The sequence below is a fragment of the Melitaea cinxia genome, chromosome 18 (genome assembly GCF_905220565.1).
Source record: "Melitaea cinxia chromosome 18, ilMelCinx1.1, whole genome shotgun sequence".
Lineage (NCBI taxonomy): Eukaryota > Metazoa > Arthropoda > Insecta > Lepidoptera > Nymphalidae > Melitaea > Melitaea cinxia.
Window position 1 is genome coordinate 3809600 of NC_059411.1, and position 22418 is coordinate 3832017.

Below are 22418 nucleotides of genomic sequence, written 5' to 3' on the forward strand. Positions count from 1 at the left end.
AACAGCACGACAACATCCAATAAATTTATTTCTGAAATATACAAAATCAAAAGCAAATTCCAAACACAAAAATAATTAAAGGTTATTATTTCATGCGATAGTAATGTCTCATACGGTTATATTCCTTGAGTAAGGGATGTTTGCCCAAATAATCTTCCAATGCCTTCAATCTCGGACCTGACAAGTCTTTATGCCTTGTTAGACGAACTTCTAGGGTATGCACTTGGAACGCCAGTTCAGCACTGAAAACAAAAACAAATACGTATAAAATGGAATGTTTAAGAGTGATTTTTTTTCATGAAAGAAAAGAAAATTCATCAATGTATGTATGTCTGGTCGAATAAGTACAAAGTAATTTATACCTCATGAAAAAAGCAAAGATAGAATATATATATATTATAATAGTTTATTAAACATTATATATAGTTACTATTCACAACTTAAGAACTAAATATTCACAGATAGTTTTGGTACAAATCATGTCCGCGTGGAATTGTGCCAACTACTAATTGTAAAATAAATGTGGCTTATTATCGATATTAAATAATAGTTCATTTTATAATAATAAACAGTAGAATTATCATAATAAGTAATTAAATAAGCTAAGCAAGCATATAAGAAGTTATTGTATATTTATCTCAAAGTGTTGACTTACCTCATAGCAAAGTATGCGCTTTCCTTTTCAGGAGTAAGAATAAATTGGTTCGCCAAATACCACAATCTTTTGTTTTTGTATTCAGCGTTAAGCTGAAAATAATTTTAATAATTTTATATTAAAATTATTAAGTTAGTTTTATTATTCTATAGGTTTTACAAATTTCAAAGTATTTAAGTAAATATTAATAAGAATTTCAAGCAACACCACCTCAACATTATTACTTAAATAGATAGACACGATAAATCCAAATCAGCATCAGCCTCAGTAGTATCAGAATCCTGCGTCGGGAATCCGAAAGGACATGGTCACCCAAATACAAATTCACAATTAAACCAGAATGATATGAATGGGCTAAAAACTTAAGTTTACCTTATCAAATCTTTCCTGGACAAGATTTTGTCTAGCCAGCTGTTTGGCTTTGAAGTCGTTGATACACTGCTCCCTCACAATAGTCGCTTCCTTAACGGTGAGTGCGCCTGCACCGTGTCCCGACCCAAACATACGCGCGAGGTACGGAGCGAGAGGATCTATTTCAGCTTCCTTTTCCCGTTCAGTTATTTCAGCCTTTTGGGCTTCCTTGATTATGATTGAAATTATTAATTTTAGTCAGGTGAGGTTGACAACACGCTTGTGATTTCCTGGTGTGGCAGGTGTCCACAAGCTACGGTAACATCTTATTTACCATCAGGAAGACCTTACGCTTGTTTTATACCTACATACATATGGTATATAATAAAAATATAATCAATGTTTTTATTTAACACAATACACTGGACTTAGGCTTAAATGACTTCAAATAACACCGAATGACAGATCATGCTTAAATATTCAATAAGACGTTCTATCTTTAACAACCATTTCTGAAACAACTACACATCAGCCTATCGCAGTGCATTGCTGGACATATATAAAATGCCGTGAACTCGTGTGCATTGTCACCACGCTGGGCAGGTAGGTTGGTGACCGCAGGGCTGGCTTTGTCGCACCAAAGACGCTGCTGCTCCTCTTCGGTCTGTATATTTCAAAGCCAGCAGTTGGATGGTTATCCCGCCATCCGCCGGCTTTTTAAGTTCCAAGGTGGTAGTGGAACTGTGTTATCCCTTAGTCGCCTCTTACGACCCCCGCGGGAAGAGGGGGTGGCTATATTCTTTGCTGCCGTAACCACACAGTCATTGAAACAACTATGATAACTGTTTTGATCACTTTCAATCATCAGTAAATGAATTTGGTCAAAACATTTTTCTTAGAGTTCTGTTAACTTACTTGCTCTTGCCAACCTTTCTTAGCCGCTTCATTCCTCTCGGTATCAAATAGTGCAACGAAGAGAACTGGTTCAATGAGTTCGTGCTGACGTTGTTTCAGATAACCATTGATATCAGTCTCACGATCACGTATATGTTTACGAGACTGGTATTCGCTGTCCATGTTGTCGCAGAGAGCGTAGTATACGTCCAGTGGGCGAGGTGGTTTTGCACAAGGATCGGCCTATTGATATATTGGTTAACTTAATTTGGTAGAAAGAGTTATCTCTTTAAGAGAATAGTATAAAACTTTTATATTTAGTACTATACTCCCAGCAATATATATGTGATATCATAATGTATTATTTTTCTGTATGTTATTGAACGGAACGACAGAAGGCAACATCAGTTAAAAATTTTACTATGATATGAAACACATAAGCAAAACCTGAGTTGATTACAAAACAAATCTGTGCCTTCTGTGATGAGTGATGGAAGTCGAGTTATACCCTTTTTGCGATTCTAACGTGGGTATTATCAGAACAAAATAACGATTTTTTTTTTTTGTCAAATTCAGATTCTTCTATCTGCTATAGTTACGGAAATAATTTTTTTGCAAAGTGATATAGCTCTGATAAAAAATTCGTGAAAGATATTTGTCAAATTATACATCTTTGTTAGTAATGAATCACTAGCAAGTATTTAACAGTATTTTTCATGCTTTTTGATTTAAGTGTGTGTGTTACATTGCAATTAATTTTCAACAACAACTTTTGGAGTAATCTTTGATAATGCGTATTTACTTGATTATTTTTTCGTCTACCTACGTTGTATTACTTGTCGATGTAATTGAAGTCGGTCTGTTTTCGTTTGCCAGCAAACACAATTATTGCTTTAATAATTAGTAAAATAGGTAATATTTATAGTTCGGATATGGTTAATTAATAAGCTTACTATGTATCCATTCGTTTTGTCCGGGTAGAACAGAATCTTTCCACCCGTTTCCGCCAAATTCGGTTTGATAAAAGAACGAGTATTATTTGTGACGAAATTGTAATCATAATGGTATAATAGTTCTATTGTGTTCTCCTGGATGTGGAATATTTTCTTCCAAATGTCGTCCTTTGAAGGGATGTCAGTGTTTCGACTGTATGTCTCGACTATATCTTTGACTTGTCTCTTTGGATCAGATTTACTTCCTTCCGTATATGTTATGAAACGGGTTTCGAGCCTTGAATCAATAAAGTTCATTGACTGAATGTAACAAGTTAATTTTTTTCTAAAGATTTAACTTAAGATAATTTTCAATTTTGTAGGAATTAAATATAAGTAGTCATTTTTTTTAATGTGGGCATCAGCTTATTTTAATTGTATAAGTTAAATTTTCTAAATTCTTCTATGGAAGATTGTAACAAAAAAAAAAAAAATAAAGAAGAAAATAACCTATCGCAAAAAAACATCTTCGAGACATTATCGTAGCCACTTGACAAATGGAGATGACTGACTATACATATATGAAAATTATCTCATAATGAATTTTTAAAATATTCCTTATGACGATTTTCTGCAAGAGTTTATTACTACTACGAACTAGCGGTATAATTGTAGTGATATATTAGTAAACTCTACGATTTTGATAGGGTGATGAATTTATAATTTTTAGCACATCTGTTTGCCCACCTGTCCGCTCTGTCCGTGTAGTATTCGTCGAAGGTAAGAGGCGTGCAGACGAGCTTAGTGAGGTGATCAAGACGTGCATAGTAGTTGAACTCCAGAGTACGTTCCCCTTCCACTGATGCTGGTGGAGCGTCCAGAGAATATACGTGTTCTAGGTGGAAAACATATATTTAAGGTTAGGTTAAATCTTATAGGTATACAAGCTGAAAAGCTCTGCTCATGACAAACATTTGTATAGATATATTGTTTTAACTGAGGTAGTGCACAGCAGGAATTTCCTGCTCAAAATATGGAGCAGCCCGACTGGGGTAGTACCTCGACCTTACAGAAGATCACAGCAAAATAATACTGTTTTCAAGCAGTATTGTGTTCCTGTTGGTGAGTAAGGTGACCAGAGCTCCTGGGGGGGATTGGGTATTGGGTCGGCAACGCGCTTGTGATGCTTCTGGTGTTGCAAGCGTATATAAGCTACGGTAATCGCTTACCATCAGGTGAGCCGTACGCTTGTTTGCCGACCTAGTGACTTAAAAAAAAAAATAGACCATAGAGTTATTCGTCGTGGTCGGGGCGTTTGTTTCTATGGCGTGTTTTCCGGACTCTGAGTCTTGAGTGTGAGGATGGATGGATCTTTCATGCAATAAATGGTTGGAAAATCCGAATTGTCACATTAGTTGTGTACAACCAAGTTTCTTTACCCAAAGTGAGTAAAAAATGCGTAAATGGTTCAATAAAACAAGATTCATTAAAACGCAAAATCAACCTAAATCTTATTAAAACTATTGATATTTACTCAAAAGATGATCCTTTCGACCGACACCAAATGTTTCTCTCACTTCTCGCTTTGTGTGGTCAATTTTTGCCGTTAACATTTTATCCACCCTGTTCTTGTACCATTCATATCTGTAAATATAATTAAATATATTAATTCTACATTTAATATTACTATTATTCGATCGATTGATAATTGATAATGAATTCAGCCTGTAACATCTCAATGCTGAGCAAAGCCTCGTTCTCCATGCAGAAGAAGAAACGGAGCTTAATCTCGAATTTGTTAATCTCGACTAGAATCAGTTTGAATTCTTGTTGCAAAAAAGCTAAATAACAGCAAACGATTCAATAGTCAGAGAACAGTAATACAATTCAATCGATAGTCAGAAACTTTATATACAAAGTCATCTAGGCCTTTGTGTTAATTCATTTTCTTAATTTGTATTTATTTTGTAATTCAAATTGAATATTATGTAACCCTTCTTAAATAGTGCACAGAGCACACTCCTACGTGAAGGTACTGAGGTATGCCACTGAATTCAAAAACATACGTAAGTAAGTTTGATTAAAAAAAAATGTCTCACGTAAGAAGTGGAATAGTTAAAGCATAGTCATCGAATATTTTCACTCGTTTGATAATGCCATCCCTTTCCGAGTAGGGTGCGAATTTTTCCAACACGACTTTTTTATAACGTATAACCTTGTGGCTGCCCGGATATCTTTGCTCGTACTCTGCAATACAAAAATACTTAAATGGTTTTATTCTTACTATTAAAAATTAATTATTGAGATTTGTTATTCATGTACATACATTACTCCCTCGATATTAATTAGCTAAAACACAGGTATTAAGTGGAACAGATGAATGGTACCTACATATATACAAATAATTATCATATCATACAAATAATTTTGAACAGCACAATTCATAAGATCATCATGATTTAACTGGGGTAGGGCGCAGCAGGAATTTTCTGCTCAAAATATGGAGCAGCTCGACTGGGGTAGTAAGTACCTCGACCTTACAGAAGATCACAGCAAAATAATACTGTTTTCAAGCAGTATTGTGTTCCTGTTGGTGAGTAAGGTGACCAGAGCTCGTGGGGGGGATTGGGGATTGGGTCGGCAACGCGCTTGTGATGCTTCTGGTGTTGCAGGCATCTATAAGCTACGGTAATCGCTTACCATCAGGTGAGCCGTACGCTTGTTTGCCGACCTAGTGACATAAAAAAAGAACTCATCACTAACTACTACAACTACTATATATACCTAATTGCAATTTTTTTTAAATATATAATTGCAATATAATTACAACCCATATAATAATAAAATATTTCATACCATCAGCGGTTATATCGAGCTTTTCTACCCAACTCGTAGGCACGTCAAGATGTTTTTCAGTATCGAAGGCAGTCTTTTTATCAGCGTAGTCGACGCCAACCAACTGGCGCCGGTGGAAGGGCTCGCCGGCAAGCAAGTGCTCCCAGCACGTGAGGTCACTGAGGTCGTAGCTGATGGTTCCCAGGCCTTCTGCGCAGCTTTGGAGATTTACCTGAAAAACATAACGTTTTTAAATTATCAAGAATTTAACCTTTATGCACATTAAAACACACTTAATTCACATAAACCTTAACAGTTGGTATAGCTACTTATCGATACTATGAATCATAATGTTATGTTTTACAGCCTATATAGTCTTTTTCGATAATCTATACATATAATAAAATGGTAGAAAAGTCAAAACTGTACATTGAATATTTTTTTTAAAGAATACTTGGGGTGTGATCTGCAATCGATACTGAAGCCAAAAATATAGTTTTTAGAATTTTTGTCTGTTTGTCTGTTTGTCTGTATGTATGTCCGGGATAAACTCAAAAAGTACTGCATGGATTTACTTCAAATTTGGCACGAATATTATTAAGAATTCGGGTCAACATATAAGCTACAAATTATCACGCTATCACCTACGGGGAACGGAGCTGTGAACCTATATTTCTTCAAAGCATTCTGTAACAACGTGTAATCTAACGACGCATATATATGAATGTTGTTGTTATTGTGTTAATAACCATGCTATATAAGCTAGCTTCACACTATAAAAATCACGCAATATAAGTAACTAAGTCGATAAACATAATTAAATGAATATAAGTAGACTAGACAATTTTAAAGCAGCGCCATCTATAAGATTTTTCTGTAGATATGAAATGCAAAGAAGAAACGGGTAAATGAATGTTATTTTAAAAGGTATAGTCGTAGGTATTTTTGGTTCTGTATAGCGTTCACGCAGACGAAGTCGCGGGCAGCAGCTAGTGTAGCAATATAATTATAAATTATTACGAAAAAATCTTTATACTTATTTTATTAATGATCCTCAAAAATCAGGGACTCTTAAACAAATTTTTAAAAATCTCGACTCTCGATATCAATGGAAACTGCTTAGTAGCACAACAGGTCGAGATTTTGCAAATTTGTATGAGAGCCCCTCATTATTGAATTATTCAATAAGAAAACAGTGATTAAAATCGGCTTACACATTGCGAATATACCTTTTGTTTATACAACTAGGTCGACAAACAAGCGTACGGCCCACTTGATGGTAAGCGGTTACCGTAGCAAGAAGCATCGCAAGCGCATTGCCGATCTCCCCCCCCCCCCCCCCAGGTCTGGACATCTTACCCGACACAGGAACACAACACTACTTGAGAACGGTAATATTTAGCTGTGATCTTCTGTAAGGTTAAGGTAATAATAATAATAATACTTTTTTTATTTGCAACATCCAAACAAATCAATATTACATATCCAGTAAACTAAACAATTAAATTATACAATAAGGATATCGCAAACCCGGTCTCAAGCTCGGCATATGCTGGCAGAGCTGTCAGCGCCGATCTTCCGCTTGAGCCGTCGGGTGACAACACGGTCGCACCAACACCAAATACCATACAGAATTGGAATACAGAAAAAGAAACATGAAAATTAAATAGATATAATCATTCAAAAGTACTGCTCCAGTCGGGTTGCTTTAGATTTTGAGTGAGATATCCTGCTGTGTTCTACCGCAATAAACTAATATTTGAAAATAGGACCACAAAAAATATATATTTACTAAATAACGTACGAAATATAAAATATAAGAGCTTACGTAATAATTTTCATTATTGTATACACTGTCCAGTTGTTGGTACTGAGGTGTGTTCAAGGGATACGCGTTCCCTTCACTGGGCTCGATAAAGAAGGGCTCCTGAATTCCCTTGAATCCTGGTAGTACCATAACCCATGCGTGAGTACGCCAACCGTCTATATCATCTGGAGGTGGCTTCTCAAGCTCCTATTTTTTTTTAATAAATGTAAATAGTAAATATACAAGTGATACCATAAAATTAAAGCTTGTAAAATTCTACATTTTTTTTAATTTTGTTTATTTTAGCGTGTACAATATTTTTTTGCAATTAAAAAAATACACTGAAGCTCTATTGCTTTGACTTCAAAACTTAATCTTGACATTTAGAAGTAAAACTTCTTTATAATAAGCTTGACTTGGGGAGTAAACTGGGGAATGCATGACGAGAGCGTTACGAAAAGTGATCGGGCGAGGCGAACGGAGCAAGAGAGAGAGAGGTGCGAGCACAGATTTTCTTTTTGTTTTCCACTCATATCTAGTGCGTTTCGTATATCTAAGACACAGTGCAGGCCTATTGCTAAAGAATTTTTACTTCAGTCGTGTGGTCTCAAGCACACTTTTTTTTAACTGTACTTAAACTAAACATTTTTGAATATCATATTAAAAATTGACCGCTCCAGCGGGGATCGAACCCGCGTCTCCGACTGACCGTGTCGGCGCTCTAGCCAATTAAGCTATGGAACGATATACCCGCTAGATCGAAATTTTTAATATGATGATTTTTATATTCGGTTTAAGCGAACCGTGGCGCCGTCTATAGTAAGTTCGTTACAGAAACCCGTAACTATTCAAAGTTTGTATTCAAGTATTCAAGTTGTACTTAAACTAATTTCCTTCTACTCAGAATTAATCACAGTTACACATTATAATTATCAACATTATAATTATCAACATTATAATTATCAACATTATAATTATCAACATTATAATTATATATTATATTACCGCAATTTTCTTCAATCTTTCATTTTCCTTTTTGTCCAATTCCGCTTGTTTCTTCTCTGCTTCTTTACGGTCCATCTCTTTGCAGTACTTTGAGGTGAGATCCGGTAAGGGTACGAGACGGTAGCGAGGTTCCTCTTCTGGAGGTACTGATTCTTCGGTGACCTTATATCCAAAAACATTAACATTTTTTTTAATTACTATTAAACTCTTAATAGTCGAAAAACCTTAGAAATAAAACACTAAAATCGATGTTAGACATTAGTATATATTAGAATAGTAATTTAATTCACCGCACATAACCCTTAGCACCACTTAGTTTTTTAGTGCTTAAATTTATTTTTTTATTTCATCTCTTGTAGATAGACATTGACCTTTTAGTAAAAGACCCGCAAAATTTCTGCCGAAATGACTATAGCATTTTCTGAAAACATTTACCATAGTAATGTATATTTTTTTACACCATCAGAAAGTAGAGATTTTAACGAACAAAAAGTCAACCGACTTTTTAAAAAAAAAACTGATACTTTGACGTGAGAATTTTCGATTGAAAATGAGGGTGCTTTTTCGATAATGAGGGGAAAAAATATTTTGAATCAAAAATTACAGTGTGTTTGGAACATAAAAAGGTAAGTTTTCACCAAATTATGTAAAAATAAATAAATTGTAAAACAAAAATAAAAAACCAAAAACTTGGTTTTTTGAATTTTTCACATAAATTTTAAGGTGTAAATACAAAAGTTGTAGATCTTTTTACTACCTGCAACTTTGCCATTGTGCTTTTTTCCATAGAACTTGTTTAGCCGGAAATCGAGATAAACCGTTTTTTACCCTTAAACCCCTACCTCTTCCCGACCTCAGATCGCCCGTAATTTATTTTTCCTTTCATTTTCGTTGTATTCTCTTTCTTTTACAATGAGTGTCATCCTACTATAATTTTTTGGTTTCAAAAGCTATCTGCACTGGTCTAATAAGGTAAGGAAATAATTTGACTAGATTTTATTTTACGTAATCTATGTAATATTACCTCAGTTTCATCGGGTATTTCTGGACAGACAGTCCTGTATCGTATGGCCATGCAGACGTCCCGCTTAGCGCAGCCGACCACGACGTATGCATCATAACCGGCTCCGATCAACCAGGAGACCAGGACATGGGCTAACTCGAACGGGTTACTACTGCGTCTTACTATCGCAGTGTATGGTGATATTATGCGTTCCGGCTGGTAATAACAAAATAAAGAAACCCGATAAATAAAATAAAGAAGGAAGTAACAGAAATATAACTTGATTTTATTCAACTCCCTATGCAGTCATTTGCTCAACGGTTCCGTAAGAACAAGGGTTGCAAGCAAATGAAATTTATAAAACGCCCTAGTAGGCGTATTATGATTCACAACTGCAAACATTTTTTTCGTCGTCTTATATTTTTAATATATTTAAAAAAGAAAACTATTCCAATACCTACATATCATTTATTTATAATTTTCCGGACAATAAAAACGAAACACTAAATAATAATATAGGTATGTAAAATAATAATGTTCACTTATTTAATGTATAATAATAGTAATTGATATAAAAATATGTAATCTTATTATTTGTTTATATGACTCAAATTTGATGCTAAAATTAAATTTTAACTGAATATATTAATTATTTATCATCATCATCATCATTACAGCCTATCACAATCCACTGCTGGACATAATTAGGCCTCCACAAGTTCGTGCCAAAAATAGTGTGAACTCATGTATTTTGCTCATAGTCACCACGCTGGGCACGCGGGTTGGTGACCGCAGGGCTAGCTTTGTCGCACCGAAGACGCTGCTGTTCGTCTTCGGCTTGTGTATTTCAAACTTAGCAGTTAGATGGTTATCCCGCCATCGGTCGGCTTTTTAAGTTCCAAGGTGGTAGTGGAACTGTGTTATCCCTTACTCACCTCATACGACACCCACGGTAAGAGAGGGGGTGGCTATATTCTTTACTACCGTAGCCACCCAGCTTATTATTATTTATAATTTATATTAATTGGCATAATAACCGTTAAAATTAAATATGTTAATAGATAGCAAAATTTCTACATGCTTAATACCGCTAGTCACTAATAGATGGCGCTCTATAACAGCAATTTGTAGTCACATGTTTTTTACAATCACAAATTAAGAACAATTTACACTTCACTTGGTTACAAAATTTAAATATTTCGTTATTTAAGATAAAAAAAATTGATAATAAAAAACCGTTTAATGTTCGAGAGCTTTCGAACAAGATGTTTCCAAGTTATAAACATTTACATTACTATGCGTGAAAGATAATTTCAAACATTTGAATTCGAAACTGAACAGAAAAAACAACAAGGATTGTTTTCTGAATCATAAACGGTTCATTGTAGAGAGGGCGGGCGAGGGGGCACCACCCTTAGCCTACAAATTGAATCCAAAGTTGTGAGAAAACAGAGTCGGCTGCCGCAAACTTTTGCGACTTACTGCTTTCACTTTTCGCTGAAAAGTTTTCAACACTTTCGCTGTCAGTTTTTCTTTTTTCCCGCGCCCTTCCCCCTCCCCACTCGTGTTGTGAGTTTTTTTGTTGTTGTCTGGGTACGATTTGCTGACTATTGAAAGTTTAAGTGATGTTTGGTGTTTAAGTTTATCGTGAGTCGTATGTCCGTCGCTAAGAGGTGTGAATGATATATGTGTATTTATTTTTCTTTTTTTGTTATTTGCTGGAAGTAGGTGCGAATGTGTTTCGAAGTAAATTTTAAGTTATTTGTTTGTTGACATTTTTTACATAATTCGAATGCTTTATGGGAAACTTACGGATAGAATAGAGATCTTATTTTCTCAAATATAACCTTGATTTTATGTTTCCTAATTTAAATAGCTTAACTGAGGTGGCGTAAGATGCAATGAAGAGTTAAGGAAAGAAAACAGATAAATTAAACAAAAATGAAATAAAATCAAGTCGTCAAATTTTTTCTAAACGATTTTATAAAAATTCAGAACTTATATCTTCTACATTCTATAGAGAGGACAGAATTACTAAAACAGTCCTTAGTTATCTGTATTTCTACTTTATTTTCTTTACAATAAAAATGTGTGTAAAATTATAAAAGGCGGTTTTTAACGATATGTCCACGACAAACAAAAACGCTCAGACCACTAGAAATATCACTTTGCGTGTAGAAATAATTTATCACGTGAGGGGATCGAACTTGCCACCGCGAAAGTAACAGTTGATGTGGCCACAGCGCCAACGCGTCGTCAGGTTACTAGGAAATACGTTTATTTTTTATTTCTCAATCTTAATCATTCTTATAAAGTTTTAATAAATATTCTTATAAAATTCTTATCTATATAATATTATGTATTGTCTCTTATAATATGTATCTTATTCTACTTTCTAATTATATCTGATCATCATATTATCTTAACTAGTGGTCGCCCAGTGGTCGAAATTCGACCATAATGAATTTAAATTATAAGTTTGAACATTAAACAAAAGAGTATATATGCATGTATGTGTCAAATACATGGTTAGTGTGTGTAATTTTTTTTTTAATTAATTTAATGTATTTTTATGCATAATTAAAAAAAATATTAACATTTGCGAAATTTCATACACCTCGCCGTTCGCGCAATTTTCGTAAAAAGGGGTATAAAGTTTTTGCTTCACGTATTAAATAGAAGATTATTTAGGACATTTTTTTATTATTTAATTATTATTTCTAATTTTATTTATTTATTATTCATTTTTAAAGCTAAGCTGAAAATGTCAGTCCCATAATTCCTTAATCACAATCAAATTCAACTGTATATAAAACTATAAATTATCTTGGCTGCTTCCAACATTGGAATCGACAAAATACGTTGAAAAATTTCAAAAAATTTAAATTAAATTTTAGTATCAATACATAAATATTAGTATGTAATATTGTAATAATTATCTAATCGCAAGTCGTTGCTAAGGCAACCACCAACGCAGCCTTGTCAATATTCGAAAACAATAACCGCCGTTCTAACTAGAGATGAGATGCTGTCTCTGCGAACACTACGATGAAAGATTTATTTGCAACAAATAAATTCTTAAAATACTAAGCTATTAGAAATATTGTAACAACTTAAATAAATTATACGAGCGTAATAAGGGCAATATACATATAATACAAAAATATTGTATACTAGCTTACACCACAGACGATGTCTGGATATGCTGACTATTAAAACACGTGAAATTGATATAATCGTAACGTTTTTTACAATTTTCAAATTTTTAGTGCCATTTTCCTGATTTTTCATTCCATAAGAACCTTCAGCAAAGTTATAGAAAACAGAAGTTTTAAACAACAGAACAGAAGTACCATTACAGAATTACCAGAGGCTGTTTCTAGTATTAACGAAGACCTACTAGCCATTTCTAAATGGAGTAAATATTTTGGCTTAACAATGAATCCAAGAAAACACAAGTTATTATTGGAAACTCTAAACTTATTCCTCGCGTAAATAAGACACAATTATCTCCTGTAATTTTTAACGGTTTTGAAATTCCATATAGCGAAAAAGTGACAAATTTAGAAATCATATTTGATCAAAACCTCTCTTGGTGTCCACAGGTTTGTGAGATAAGTCGAAAAGTTTTTTCTGCTGTGGAATACCTTCGCATGCTGCAAAATTTCCTTCCTACGTCCATCAAAATTGCGCTCGTCCATCTTCTCTTACCTGTCTATGACTATGCTGACACGTGCTACCTTGACATAACCGAGGAGCAATTGAATAAGCTTGAGCGCATTCAAAATTTATGTATCCGATTCATATTTGGTCTCCGCAAATATGAAAACTCAAGTGGCTCCCAATTCGCCTTCGCAGAAATACTCAGATTCTCAGGCTATTTATACTGCATTATGTTTAATCCGGCAACTCCATCTTATCTAAAAGAGCAGTTTAAATATCTAAATAATTTACATGAACGTAGGTTACGGTCGAACAACAATCTACGTCTTGAAATTCCTTATTATTCCTCTACTTTTTACACCAAATCCTTTATTCACCGTACAAGCTGCTCGACTTTGGAATTCTTTGCCCTTGTGGTTTAGACGTTCTCAATCTCTTCCTATTTTTAAGAAACCCGTTAAACAACACTTTCTTAAAATGAATAGGATTTAATCCTCTGCTTATAATTCTTATTTATGTAGTATGAACTTATGTCTGTATGTATGTAAACAATCTATCTATGTAGGTGTGTATGTCTATTTATTGAGTTGTTTCTTATTATTGTTTATAAAATTAAACTGTACACTTACACCGTCAATATATCATCTCCTTTGCCCTAAGGTTGCCTGGAAGAGATTGCTTTTAAGCAATAAGGCCGCCTTTTGTACTTTTTTTCTACAAATTATTGTTAATGTTGCTTGCTTATTTTATTTGTTTGCTGTACAATAAAGTGTTAAATAAATAAATATATACACGCACGCATATACTCTTTTGTTAATTATTATATAAGTATAGTCTTTGACAACAAAACCTTAATATTGTTCAAATCAAACTTATAGCTTAAATTAATTATGGTCGAATTTCGACCACTTGGCGACCACTAGTAAATATAATTATTTACCAGCATTTACTGTACTGTTACGAACAACAAGCGTCAAGTTTTGTTTTGATTTTAAAGTTTTATTGTTTTAATTAATTATAATTTGTCAACCGCTTTAGTGTAGTGGCGCAAGTAGTCGCCTAAAACACCTACGGTTTGCAGGTTCCATTCCCGCTCGGGATGGAAATTTTTATTTGTACAAATATTTCTTTCCGGTTTGGTTATCTGTCCTTTTGGGTCCCCCCACTGTGCTTCGGAGAGCACGTTAAGCTGTCGGTCCCGGTTGTTATCATAAATACTTGATAACGATCGTTACTCACATTACAACATATGTCAGCTCGCAGAGGAGCAGCGTTGTGAATCAGGTAAGCTCCAATACTTCTCCTGCGTCGAGAAAGAGGCCTATGCCTAGCACTGGGATGTTACAGGCTGAATACGAATTTAATTCACTTAATGGAACATTTTAATTTTCACATTTCAAGCTGTCGTTGTTAAGAAGTAAACTCAGGTGCATGTCGAAGCTGAAACACACTTTTTTTAATTATTCAATACTAGCGACCCGCCCCGGCTTCGCACGGGTGCAACGCTGATACTAAATATAATCTATATAACATAATTATAAAATATAATATATACCTAATATATGTTTATTTACGACAAATATTGAAACCTCTAATACTATCAGTGTTCCTCTACTATATTATGCATGTATTATACATATAAACCTTCCCCTGGAATCACTATATTCACTAAAGAAAACCGCATCAAAAAAATCCGTTGCATAGTTTTAAAGATCTAAGCATTCAGACAGCGGAAAGAGACTTTGTTTTATACTGTGTAGTGAATTAGTGATTAATATAGATTTAAATGATATTCGCTCATCGATGTATGAGAACATTTATCAACGAATCTCCATTCATCTTAATAAACTATACCCATCGTAATTAAGACCTTGAAATGTATACAAAAGCGAATTGATGAAGATCAAGGACAAGGATTATTTGATAAAAAAAGAGTGATGGACTAGTGGATGAATTTATTTGAAAAAAGAAAGAAAGGGAAAACAAAAGAAAAACGAAAGAAATAAAAATCAGGAAATTAGCGTTTTCTAAGTAAAATATGGACGAAAGTAAATAAAATACGTTATATGTTTACATAAAGATAAATACTAAGTCTTGTCAAACTATATTTCATTTCATTAAATTTTGATGAATAATTATTTGTTTAATACACAAAATTACTTAGATTTTTCGTTATTTTACAAATCGCAAAAAAAAAATGTGCTGTGTGGCTACGGCACTAAAGAATTTAGCCACCCCCTCTCTTCCCTACTAACTAAGGCTACGACTAAGGGATAACAAAGTTCCACAACCACCTTGGGACTTAAGAAGCCGACCGATGGTGGGATAACCATCCAACTGCTGGCTTTGAAATACACAGGCCGAAGACGGGCAGCAGCGTCTTCGGTGCGACAAAGCCAGTACTGCGGTCACCAACCCGCCTGCCCAGCGTGGTGACTATGGGCAAAACACATAAGTTCACGTTATTTTTGGCGTAAACTTGTGGAGGCCTATGTCCAGCAGTGGACTGTATAGGCTGTAATGAATGAATGAATGAAAAAAAAAATATTTTGAAGATTTTTTTTATAAGTTCATGATTATATTTTAGTAGATATCGTTTCGTCTACGTTCGCTTCAAGTCGGAAATAGAATGATGTAAGAAAATAAGCGGATACCACGTGGGCGAAGACGTCGGCAAAAATTTAGGTTACCTTTAAATTTGACATAGTTTGCTAAAGAATCATCTTAAGAATAAATAGTTTAATATGATAACACTAATCATTCTTTCTGATTTCATAATTAGAAGTTTAACCACAAAATTACTGTAAACTGTAGGACAATTCCTAACACTTAATAATTTACTCATTAAGGGCCAGTTTCATCAGATGTGGATAACGGTTATTTGACGGATGACGACATCCAATAGATGAAAGTTTTTCATGTATTAATCTTTCAAACCACCAAATTTCACTATATATGACACATATTACATTATACATATTTCACATACAAATATTATGAGATAATTCTATTCGCAAATATGTACCTACCTAAAACTTGTAACTACTTTATTAATTGAGGTGAAACAGGTATTAATTGGTCTATTGTATCTCCTGCTGTTAAAGCTTAATCGTAACTTACTTGCAGGATTATCTTTATCTCTAAGTATATTGTACTCGTCCGAAGTCGTAGTTACTTAATGCTTCAACTACTACTTCAAAACTATAGTCATATAGTCAAAACAAACGAGTGTATATGTACTAGAGTGTAGTGTATATAGCACGTCAGTAGAACGTATATAATATTCTGTAGCGAGCTCCAAGCCTCAGAATACTGGCACGGCATTGCAAGCACAAATTAGACCGTGCCACGTTCCACGCTTTGAGTTGCGCTTGACCAAGCGTTATTCGAATTTCGAACAAGACGCCCGCTCTAGGGATGTGCCGAGCGCTCGCATATCGTTATCGATGCTCAAGACTCGGTATTGATTGAGGACGGTGGAGTCGGTCGATGCCGCTGGCGATGTTCAGATGCCACTCGCGCGAGTCCGTACTTCGCCTCTAATTGAAAGCGAAGGGACATTCCTTTATTGAAATTATCGATAAATCTTTATTTAATTAAATGTTTTTAAACCTTAAGCCTTAACTTCACAATAATAAAAGAAGTTTGTCTTTTTCAAATAATTGTACATAATAATTCATTGACTAAGATTTTTAATTTCCTATTATTATGAACTTATTCCAGCAGTACCTAATAAATGAAACAAAGCAAATCTATTGGAAATTACTTTAACACAAGACTTTGAAGAATTGACTTGAAGAATTGAAATGTACGTGTATTGTAAAAGTCAATCATGTTATTAATTCTAGTGCAGCTACATACATAATTTACTTAAAAGACGCTCATTTGTACATAAAAGTTTTCACTCCAAAATGCGCAATTATGTTATCGACAAAAAAACATTAAAAAATAAAAATCCGTCGCTCGCAGCTCAAGAGGGAGTCCTCTTAAAGAACGGCAGTCCGCGCGAGTGATTTGCACCACCCGCCGCCGCACGGTCGCGATGCGAGTTAGTGATGGACTCTTTCAACCGTTTATTTTTTTTGTCGCCATCGATAATTAAATGCGTCTCATTTTTTTGTACCTTATATTGGTGCCAGTCATTTAACAGGTATACATTATTTTTAACAAGTTTCGCTACATGTGGACACGGTCTCATACGGTTAAAGACGATAGTCGGGGCTGGTATGCGAGTAATTTCGCCCAGGTTGTACGTATTTGGTTTTTATGACGTCTCCATTCCGACAGCGGGTTAACGTCGCTCGTCGCACGTCGCACGTCGCCGCGTCCTCAAACAAAGGAGTGTTTTTGTCACGCGGCGCCACCCTCCCGCCGCTAGTCGTGTCCGTGGCGACGGACGGCCGCGGGCGTCGGGCTGGCCGCGGATCGATATCGCTCGAGATCTCGGCCTACGCGCCCGCCTCGCCGGCCATTTGCCTACCTCGACGCCTCGGGCTCGTGTGTACATAACCCGCCGCCCACCACCCGGGACCGATACACCCCCGCAGATTACCGCCTACAAAGCAAACTTCATTGGTACGTGCATGCAATATGCGCAAGGAGCCCCGAATTGCGCCTCAGACCCGCCCGGCAGATTGCTTTGATATCCGACCCGGCTCCGTATTTAGCACGGCCTACTCTGAGTCCATTGCGCATCGAATCTTACCCGAAGGCTAGAAACAGGGTTCTAGTACATTCGAGACAGCTGCAATCACGTTAATTACTCGAGCGTAGCATCTCTTGGAAGTAGAAACCGAATAGCTGATATGAACTAAGACAACGTGCGAGGTGTTCTCACGTCTTGTACGTGTATTGTTTATTCTAAGCTTATATACAATATTATATATTGGTTAAATACAATTTATTTTCTTACGTAATAAAAAAATCAAAATACGATATTCCTTACTGTTATATAACAGTAAATATGTTCCATTCATCAACCTCATATACACATACGATATTTATGCACATAACACATAACATTAATTACGCACAGATGAGACATAATAGTAAAATCATAAGAAAAATTTACATAATTTTGAGCTCCATCTAACAACGGTTCGGTGGCGGGTACCCCATTTATATTCATTCAAAGTTGTCTTCATATAAATGTATGACAAATGAAAATGAAATGTACAAGGAAACTTTTAAATTATAAAATATCACCATTCTTATCAATACTTACTTTATTTATAGTAATAAAAATAGAGAGATGTTTTTTAATTGCTACGGCTAAAAAAGTAAACCACTGCGATGCGGCGCGGCGTATAGAAATTGCTCGTGAATTTCAATAGAAAAGCTCGGGAGGGTCGTAAATCGGCCAAGTGCAGCGCTCCTGTCCTCCCGAATGCGACGAAAGAGGGAAAGTTCACATTTGCATATTGGCCTCCGTATCAACAAACTGAAACGAAACTTGGGAGCTGTTCAGAGAACTTTTGACTCATTTTAATTGATTAACATTTAGGTACTAATGAAATCTACTCGTAATAACTTTATATTGTTTACTAAATAATTAACCACAATGCACTATCAGAAAATGAAATGAATAAAAAGTATGGAGTAAAGAAGAATAAATATTTATAACTATAAATCTATACTTTTTGATGGATTAATACGAAATAATACATCGTATAATAAATCACAGCCATTGTCTCATTGAGCATACCAGAAAGATGTAGTAATTTAAAATTTGTATTTTGTATTAAGTCCAAACAAATAATTTCTGTAATAATGGAAGCTCATGATTTTTATTTCTCCTTTAATTATTCGGTACGAACCAAAACGTTTGTGATAAATGTGCGCCATTTCATAATAAACAGACGGAAAAACAAACAATAAAGAAGTGAATGAAATGAGTACGAGAGTTGAATGTGAATGAATAGCTAGGCGCCGGCAGTCGGTCGAGTCGGTGAGCGCCTTCGGGAATATTTTAGCGTATTTCAATAAAGGCGCGACATCTTTAATCTAGGCGGGATCGGGTAGGGGCATAAATCTTGCAGGTCCGGGCGAGTTTTGAATCATTTAGCGCGGTGCGGCTTGAGCCCTGCGCGACTTCCGTCCGGCACGTGCGCCTCCCGCCTCCCGCTACGAGCGCGTCTGTCTTGCCGAGACAAAGGGGCGAGAGGGTTGTGACAGCTACGATAGTGTCGATACTCGATATTTCTCTTTTGTCGTGATTCAAGATTTCAAAAAATTCATAATTATATAATTATTGTTCGATTAGAAATGTCAATTTGGTGTTATTTTTTCTTTTTGTTGAATGCAATATTGTAAATGAACGTTTCGTATTTGTTGTACGACTAGATAGAATAAAAATCTGTACTTGTATCGTCTGTACTTGTATTTTACTCAATCCATCTAATCTAACTAAAATAAAATATTGGTAATCATACTTTTTTAATTCGCTTATTTATTTCATTTATATTTTTATTTATACAAAAAAAAAACAAAACATTTATATATTTTAAAATAATAGACCAATAATACAATGTCATAACTATATTTACAATTCTAATTTTGATGAATTATGTGTAATTAAAATATTATTAGGTGAAAAAGATAATATAAAATTATTCTGTAAATAACAATACCCGATAAAAACATTTATAAGTCGCTTCAGCCTGTAATATCTGACTACTGGGCATAGGCCTCTTTCAGACTCTCTAACACCCAGACTACGGCAAACACCTGGCCAATACAAATGTTAGTAATTACCATTTAGTAATGATTCTACCTTATATGTTCGAAGTAAATAGTATTTAATAGTATTTACTTCGAACAAAAATATAAAATAAATTCATTACAATTCTGTTACTATAATGTATGTTAAAAACCCTTCTCTTAATGAAGAAACAGGCATCTATGCTTAGCAGTGGGACGTTACAGCCTGAATAAATCAATAAAAAAATAAAGAAAACGACTGTCTTGTTATTACAGCCTATCTCGAGAAAAATAAAGAAGAATTTATATTTTTTAATTATAATATCAAGTGCTATATATATATATATATATATATATATATATGTATATGTATATATATATATATATATATATATATATATATATATATGTATAAATTGAGTGTTAAGTAGTCGATACAAGTTTCAGTTTGCGCCAGCTCTAGTGTACGACGTCCGAGCCGCCTCTAATTTGAATTCACGGAGACTCCGCGACGCGTCCGCCGCGTCGGCCGCGCCCGACTTAATGAATCGCGAGGGGGGTGGGGGTGCTCCCACAGGGGGTAGTCGGGGGGTGATCGGACGGCCACCGCATCCTCCGCGCGGATAAGTGACGCCCGTGTTGCTTCGTACATAGCTCCTTATGTATTGCGGTACATAGCGACCGGCCTGTACCTACGTAACGCTCGCCAAATTTATGTCCCGCACATGTCTAGAGACCGCGGCGTACCTTTAGAAGGATTTTGCGTGTATACGTACAAACAGGGGCCGTCGAAGATATTCGAGGTGGAATTTTGTGTGGACCTTTATTGATGAGTTCCCTAGATGGAGTGTATTTTATCACAGATGTATGAAACATTTCGTCTTGAAAAAATATGGAACTATTATATCTTTTATTGTGTCATTATTATAACTTACTATATAAAAACCAAATCTAAAAAAGTCGAGTTTCATAAAATGTCTTCTAAAAGAAAACAAAAATAAAGAAAGAAAAGATCTTAAACTAATGATCATGAACTTTATATTGTATCATAGCTGTGAAGGAATGACTGTAAACAAAAACTTGCTAATGGGCAATTATGTAAATGTACGATCGCCGCAAACAATCAAAACGCAGTGAATTATTCAAGCGCTTTGAATTTGCTCGAGGCTACTTTTATTTACTTTAAAAACTATCGTTTGTACGAACTTTATAGTATTAGTAAACATATTCACATCATAATTATGTTGAGTTTATGAAATATTAGTACAATTTAAGATTTTGGCCGAATGTCATTTTTATTTATATCACCATAATTATAATAAATTTGTATAATACAAAAGATAAGAAAAATAAAAATTGATTCCAATTTTAAAACCTAATAAAAAACCTCAAAGACTATATAATCACAAATTGGGTATAACGAAAACACAAAATAATAACAAACATTTAAAAATCCAAGCGAGTAACAAAACGTCGAATAAACACAAAACATTTTTCGCTCACGCATCTAATTCCTCGTCCCCTAGTACCTAGCGAATTATCCGCCGCGGTCGGGGTCCGCGGGCGCTCACTCGCTCAGTGTGAGCCCGCGTCGCCATTATTCTCGATAATCACGCGATATCGATTGACGACGTGCGTGCAGCCCTAATTTGGTTCCTCGTGGAATTACTTGCGGTACACGTGATCGTATTTCGTTTTTTTTTTTTGTTTTTATCAGCGAGAAATTGGTATATGATGGTATTATGTGAAACATTTTATTGAAAAACAAATAGAATTATTAATTTCATTTAAAAAACTTACTTTAGAAAATACTCAAGTTTCTTATTCGTTTTTAGCAAGACCATTTAGACAAAAAAAGTATGCAAAATTAAAAATGAACTGCAAATAACAATTAATAGTAAAAATCAACTGAAAAAAAAGACATAGTTGAAAGGAGGTCCTTTATTTTTTACTAAATACTTTAATTAAAACTTTTTTTTGCCTTATTATATACTCTATATTCTTTATAACTATTGCACTACTTTTTTATTCTTTTTTATATCATATCATAATAGAGACGCGGCTGGTGGACATTTCGCTACAAAACGATATATGGGTCAGCACTAGCGAAGAGTTTTATAAGCTGCAAATTAGCTTCGTTTTTACCGCGTAATGAAATGTGTGCTGCATTTCTTTTCACAGCTGCTCGTAAATAAAAAATTGTGTGTCACTTTTTTCTGGAAACTTTAATGGCTTCTTAGTTATTATTTAATATTTACATCATACATTTTAATATTTACGTTAAACAGCCTTCACTGTTGATATTATGTATCTACTATCTATATATTTAATATAGTGTGGTAATAAATTTACAGTCTTTTGAGGTTTAAAATGCATTTATAAGTATGAAAAATAACGAAATTGAGAGAGAACAGTAAACTGCCTATATGGTTAAGTAGTTATACTAAGATTAAAGGTAATAATATAAATACCCATAATACAGAGAAGTGACGTCACACTACATCACAACAACATAATTCATAACACATAAAACAAACTGTCCCAGTCCGGATGTTGTTACTTGTTACATAACAA

At 34.7% G+C, this 22418-nt stretch overlaps 1 protein-coding gene across 1 annotated transcript; it reads right to left on the reverse strand.

Annotated features, from left to right (window-relative positions):
• Positions 1–10: 10 nt before the first annotated feature.
• Positions 11–13183, reverse strand: LOC123662454 (dynein regulatory complex subunit 7). Its single transcript, XM_045597297.1, has 13 exons — positions 13130–13183; positions 9504–9761; positions 8480–8641; positions 7496–7681; positions 5689–5899; positions 4932–5079; positions 4367–4476; positions 3580–3727; positions 2854–3130; positions 1922–2143; positions 1028–1234; positions 656–747; positions 11–242 (listed from the first exon to the last, which is right to left on the reverse strand). Exons 1-13 carry the CDS (start codon positions 13181–13183, stop codon positions 86–88), a joined length of 2232 nt encoding a protein of 743 aa, XP_045453253.1. The 3' UTR covers positions 11–85.
• Positions 13184–22418: the final 9235 nt, after the last annotated feature.